Below are 6,253 nucleotides of genomic sequence, written 5' to 3'. Positions count from 1 at the left end.
AAGGCGTTGTGTATTTTGGAATATGTGAACATATGTGAATGTGTTGGTTTCCCTTGCCCTCTTTAGTTCTGTATGTAAAATAAGATGAAAATCAATAAAGAGAAAGTATTAAAAAAAGCTTAAGCAAACTGCTAATTGTGACAGTTAACCCTTGATGCCTGTTAAAACCTCCCAATTTGTTGATCCTTGGGCTGAAGGAAGAACAACACTCGGTGTATAACTGTTCAATCAACAATTTTAATCCATACAATTCTTATCATTTCATACAAGCACAATGCGCAATACATCCAGGATGGGAGATGTGCACGAAGAGGGTCACAGCGGATCTCAAAATGTCAGACCGTTACTCAAACTCTTATAGCCTCTGGTGGCCCCCACCTAGTCATAAATGCCTAAACATCCACATACTTTCTCTCAGTGAGCCTGAGTTATGACCTTGGCTCCCTGTTTTTCTGCTTCCAACAAAGGTGGAGGAGAAGCTCTCGTGCAGTCTGCTCTGTTCTCTCTACAATCAGAAAAGCAAGACCATGATTCTCTGCACACAGTAATCTCTTTATAAATCAGCAGTATGGAATGTCATAAAACAGTGTAACTCACAGTAAATCAGCAGTATAATATAATACAAATCAATCTAATAAATCTAATGATTTTCACATTCTTCTAACTCAGGAGTATAATGCAAACTAAAACTACACAATGATTACACAATCTATAATAAGAAGTATAATGTGGCCTACAGCAGTATCATGATTCAATCATTTTGATTAAAGGTATAATGTAACATATGACAGTATAATAATCTCACATGCCTCATGTCAAGAATGAAAACAATGCCATGTGTGACTCTTGTGCGAGTCTATTTAAGAGTAGTTAAGTGTTACTTTATTAAGATTAGTGTGTTACTACATTACAGTTTTTCTCCGTTGGTTTGGCTCATTTCTTGAAACAGAAATTACATTCTCAAAATAACATAGACAAACATCCAAACCTCTTGGCAAATGTTCACAACAGAATGGCATTTCTCATTCAATTTATCAAATGGCAAATGCCTTAGTACATGTCTCAATTGTCTCAGTGCATCTTTGCAAATGATTAAGTAGCCTACAGTTATACAGTTAGCCCACATTTAGCACATTTTCCAAATGAATAGATCTTGTAGATCTAAACCGATTAGTTGATTCTCAGTCTAATGATCATTCATTTCATTGTATAAGTACTCGCATGCACAACTGTCTGTTCAATTGTCAAAATTGGTCAAGAACATAATACCATGAATACCATATATGAATTTCTTTGAATATTTGATAAATTGATGACAGTCATCGACAGTCAGGTGAAACTAGACTAACAAAGGGGGAGTGTCACACACAGGTGTGTTCCATGATTGTGTGCTGCCAAACACAGATATATAGAGCTTGACCAGAGCCAGCCCAATCTCTGAACATGGATAGACAAGGCCAAGCAAACGGACAAGGGGAAGTTCTTCCTCAAGGAAGAGGAGGAAGAAGAAGAAGAGGAGGAGGACTGAGAATGCGTGGTGGAGGAATAGGGGGAAGAGGCCGAGGTGCGCAAAGACACTGTGCTGTCCCGAATTTCATTCGGGCCACGATTATAGACCATGTCATAAACCATGGCCTCACAATGGCATAGGCAGGTCGTCGAGTGCAGCCTAATGTGCCTCGCTCTACAGTCTCCTCCATCATCCAAACCTTTCGCAGGGAAAACAGGTATGTACTCTATGTAATCTACGATGGAATTATATGTTGTATGGGACAGGGCACTGTGCGTGAGGCAAAGAATGTATAACTTACTGTAGAGATTTTGTGTGCATCTACCTATAGTAGTAGGTCTATACTAGCAGGTGGAGAGGACTAGTGGAATGTTTTGATACTAAATATGACAAGAAATATATTGAACTAATTACTGTAAACTATGGAATTACATATTTTATACAGTTTAGAGTAGTATTCCAGTCACTGTGCAATGTTGCATTAGGATCGTGGTGAAGTTACTGTGAGTAAAACAATAATACAATTACACTGGTAACTTACTGTATTCTGTTCTTTGTGTAGGAGTGGATGACAACCTCGCGTGGGTGGCAGAGGAAAACTGCTCAATGAACAACAGGAAAGAGAGATTTGTAACATGGTGATGGCAAATAATACCATCACATTGAGACAGATCCGTGATGCCATCCTTCAGGACGATCATATATTCCAGAATATAAACACAATAAGCATCTCCACAATAGACCGGGTTTTGAAGAAGCATCAGATGACAATGAAAGAAATCTACAGGGTACCATTTGAGAGGAACTCTGACACACTGAAGGAGCTGCGCTACCAGTATGTAAATGTAAGTCGGTTACTGGTTGTCTCTCATTATAATCCTTATTTTGTTGTCTCCCAATCAAATCTAATACTGTGGGTTTTACTGTAACATCTCAGTAAGTCATCAGTATTTCCCACTCCCCTTTCTATCAAATACCCCTGCAGTACTTCCTCATAGGCCTATCACTAGTTTAGAACCACTGGAGTAGTGGCCTGCAGTATATTGAACCTGTGGGGGAGAACATGTAATTGTCTAACTGTAGTATATGACTCTTCTGTATGACTGATTTTATGTTCTTTACTCTATTTTAGAGAATAATGGCATTGGAAGGACATGAGACCCCTCACATCCTGGTGTTCGTGGATGAAGCTGGCTTCAACCTGGCCAAGGGCCGAAGACGTGGCCTTAATATTATTGGCCACCGGGCCACAGTGGATGTCCCAGGTCAGCGAGGGGGCAATATAACTATGTGTGCTGCCATTTCTGAAAATGGTGTGGCCACTCACATCCCCAGTCTTGGCCCATACAACACACACAAGCCCCTCATCTTCTTGGATCGCCTTTATACCGATTTTATCCCTGAAAATGAGAAAGGTCTCATAGGGCCTCACCTACCCATTTATGTAATTGTGTGGGACAATGTCAATTTCCACCATAGCCCACTCATTAGGAGCTGGTTTGCAACGCATCCAAGGTTGGTCATGGGGTTCCTACCACCTTACTCTCCTTTCCTCAATCCGATAGAGGAGTTTTTCTCTGCTTGGAGGTGGAGAGTGTATGAGCATCATGCTCAGGATCAGCCGTCCCTGCTCCATGCTATGGACGCAGCGTGTGACGACATTACAGGAGATCAATGCAGGGGATGGTTGCGGCATCACGCCGTTTCTTCCCTCGTTGCATTGCAAGAGAAAGTATCCGCTGTGATGTGGACGGGAATCTGTGGCCAGACGGACAACAGTGTGTAAATAATCAGGAGGGTGAAGACAGTGGACAAGAGCGGGAGAATGAGTACAGCAACCACTGAATAAGTCCTTGTTTTTTGATTTTGTGTTCATACAATTTACTACTGTAATGTACATTTTCTTTTTACATATGTATGAAATTTTCTTTGCGTGTGAATAAAAAATGGTTATCATTTCCTTGGTAGTTTGAGTGATGTCAAACCTTGGAGGCTACTCTTTTCTGTTGTATATTGTTGGTCCTCTGCCATAGTGACAAAACATCTAAACATTTTGTATGGCAGTACTCACACAATGCCAAAGGGACGATGCATTTTGGGGGCACTGACTATTCAGATTAGAAAGAAATGTAGTTTTGACACATGAGTGAATTGTTTTAGGAGAGATATGAGCGTTTGCAGGTGGACCATGTTGTTGTGATCAACTATCCAGGTTTATTTTGACAAAAGCACCAAGAATGATGAGAATGTCCGATCTGTCTCGAGAAATGAGCCAAAGCTATTGAGAAGGATCTTTGCCATTTTGGAGACACTGACTGTTTAAATGAGAAAGGGATTTAGATTGAAGCCTGAGTGAACAGTTTTGGAAGAGATATGAGCTTTTGCAGGTGAGCTATAGTGTTGTGCTAAACTGTAAGAGTGTTTTGCCAAATGATCTTAGAGTTTTGAGAATGTAATTTCTGTTTCAAGAAATGAGCCAAACCAATGGAGAAAAACTGTAAGATTTTTTGTCAACAAGGTACCAATGACACCAAACTAGTTACCAATCTCCTGTTTTTCAGCTTTGCAGCAACTGGAACAGGAGCTGGCAGGTCGACTTCTCTTACTAACGGACTCAAGCCAAGAGCAACAGAGTGAGCTGAATCTTAAAGCTCCAACTTCCTTCCAGCTCCGCATAGGTGTGGCCCGGGACTGGCCTGATGCCAGGGCAGTTTGGTCAGTATGGTTTTCTTGGATATAGAACCTGCTCTGGTCGCAGGTAGTTAAAAGTTTGATTCCCATAAATGCCATAATCTTTCTTGAGAGACACTGTTACGGAAGTGTAAAACATTTAAAGCATAAATAAAAGATTCAGTGAGCTTTACAGATTTTGCATACGGTGTTCCTCTGGGGTCAATTTGAACCCAAGTTGTTTTAGCTATGTAAAACATGTCTGTCTGTGTGACCTAAAATCCTTACACCTCGTGTTATGGTCACTATATGTACCTAGAAGATTAAGCAGGGTATACTTTAGCACTGACCTGTTTTGTGGTTGTCAAGATCGATCAGTTTTCAAAATGAAATGAAATGGACAGCTTGAGATTTCAAAATCAGGACTTTTTAAACTAATAAGTGATATGGGGGTGGCTGTAGCTCAGGAGGTAGAGCAGGTCATCTACTGATGGGACGGTTGGTGGTTTGATCCCTAGCTCCCTCAGTCTGCATGTCCAATATCCTTGGGCAAGATAATAACCCCAAGTTGCTCTCCAATACAGCCATCAGAGTATGAATGTGTGTAAATGTTAGTCAGAAAGCACTTAAAAGCATAGAAGAAAGTGCTTATGTAAATGGGTGAATGTGGCATGTTGTATAAACTGCTTTGAGTGCTCTGGGTTATATAAGAGTCAGTTCATTTACAATCTTGGCTACATCCATCTTTTAAATACAATCTATAGTCACTGTCAGCTTGTGATGTTTAAAATGAATTAAAGTCAGATGTTTAATGTGCCATAATTTTTCATGCAGGGTGAGTGAAAACAGGAGCCTGTTGGTCTGGGTCAACATAGATGAGCACCTCAGGCTGGTATCAATGCGAGAAGATGCCAATGTGGCTGAAGCTTTTCAATGCATCTGCATCAGCTTGCAAAAGGTAAATTTTAATAAATGAATAAATAATACTAATAAAATGTTCACTGTACCCCCTCCCCCAACTTGTTGCTTGTACATTGGGTTTTTTCCCAGTGGATGAGAGGGCTGCCTCTCTGCTTCTTCAGATTGGGTATAGGTGCTGACTGTCATTTGCACTTTTATGCACAAAACAACAGTTGAGATTCCCTACTCTTCTTGAAGCTGCTGGGTGTGGTGCTGAGTGTTCCCCACCTAGCATCTTCATTGTCCTAACAGGGAACTTCAACACTGACTTGGGCAACAAGTCAGGTTTATTATTGGACTTCTGTTGAAATGTTAATTTGCCAAGAATTAAGATGTGCCGTGTGCACTTATAAACATCCTAATGTTTATAAGTGCACATGGCACCAGGACACCCTAATTTGCTGGCTACTGACCAATTTTATAATTATTATTATCCGATCTATAGCAAGGAAGCACAATGCACTTTCCATCCTAGTCATGTGCTGAATGAGCTCTTTATCCTCTCAATGATATTTGATTGTGCATGGGAGTTTATCATGTGTACATGTGTTTTGTGGACTTGGAGAGGATTCAGATGCATCCCTTGGGGGATCCTGTGGAAGTTGCTTAGGGAATATGGCGTATCTAGCCTTTTGCTATGAGCTATTCAGTCCATGCACAATCTCAGTAAGAACTTGGATTCCCAGCAATAAGTTGAACTCATTCCCAGTATAAATTTAATGTAACAGGGCTCAATACTATAAATCATAAGTTTTATGGTCAAAATTTCTAGGCAGAACCAAGTGGCAGAAGGTAGATGATGTTGCTTTGTTGGCTTCCTGAGATCAGAGAGAGCTGAGTATGAAAGAGAAGTTGTTAGTTGACCTGTCAGTTTACATCTATACCCTAACTTGTGGTCATGAGTAATGACTGAAAGAATGCAACTGATACAAGCAGTGGAAACTGGAGATAGTTTTCTCTGGCTGCAATAGCTAATGAGTTCAAGTCATTCAAGAGTGACTCACAGAAAAGGGGCTACTCCTCCAACTTGAAAAAAGACATCTGAGGTGGGTGGGGGTGAGGTGGGCTTGGGAATTTCTCAGTTGTCCAACAGGTGAGCTGGAAGAGGCAGCT

At 40.7% G+C, this 6,253-nt stretch overlaps 2 protein-coding genes across 2 annotated transcripts in view; both read left to right on the top strand.

Moving 5' to 3' along the window:
- Positions 1-9: 9 nt before the first annotated feature.
- LOC102297002 lies at positions 10-4,076 on the top strand. The gene is made up of 2 exons (XM_005951877.3): positions 10-2,355; positions 2,643-4,076. The coding sequence occupies exons 1-2, from the start codon at positions 2,146-2,148 to the stop codon at positions 3,294-3,296; spliced, it is 864 nt and encodes a 287-aa protein (XP_005951939.1). The 5' UTR covers positions 10-2,145; the 3' UTR covers positions 3,297-4,076.
- LOC102297805 (creatine kinase B-type) overlaps positions 4,072-6,253 on the top strand; it is a gene marked incomplete at its 5' end in the record, with an annotated part of 3,528 nt that continues 1,346 nt past the window's right edge. The window contains 2 exon segments of the mRNA XM_014330928.2: positions 4,072-4,225; positions 5,015-5,138. Coding sequence (XP_014186414.1) covers positions 4,072-4,225; positions 5,015-5,138 — 278 coding nt within the window.

Source organism: Haplochromis burtoni, unplaced genomic scaffold, assembly GCF_018398535.1.
Source record: "Haplochromis burtoni strain Fernald_Lab_line unplaced genomic scaffold, NCSU_Asbu1 Contig_1181, whole genome shotgun sequence".
NCBI lineage: Eukaryota > Metazoa > Chordata > Actinopteri > Cichliformes > Cichlidae > Haplochromis > Haplochromis burtoni.
The sequence above is the reverse complement of the archived record's forward strand: the minus strand, read 5'-3'. Positions and strand labels throughout refer to the sequence as shown.

Bases quoted from the DNA above. Each gene is read 5' to 3' on its own strand.
- LOC102297002 (XM_005951877.3), top strand. From the start codon at position 2,146: ATGGTGATGGCAAATAATACCATCACATTGAGACAGATCCGTGATGCC. The intron at 2,356-2,642 runs GTAAGTCGGTTA...ACTCTATTTTAG, and splicing joins TGCGCTACCAGTATGTAAAT to AGAATAATGGCATTGGAAGG.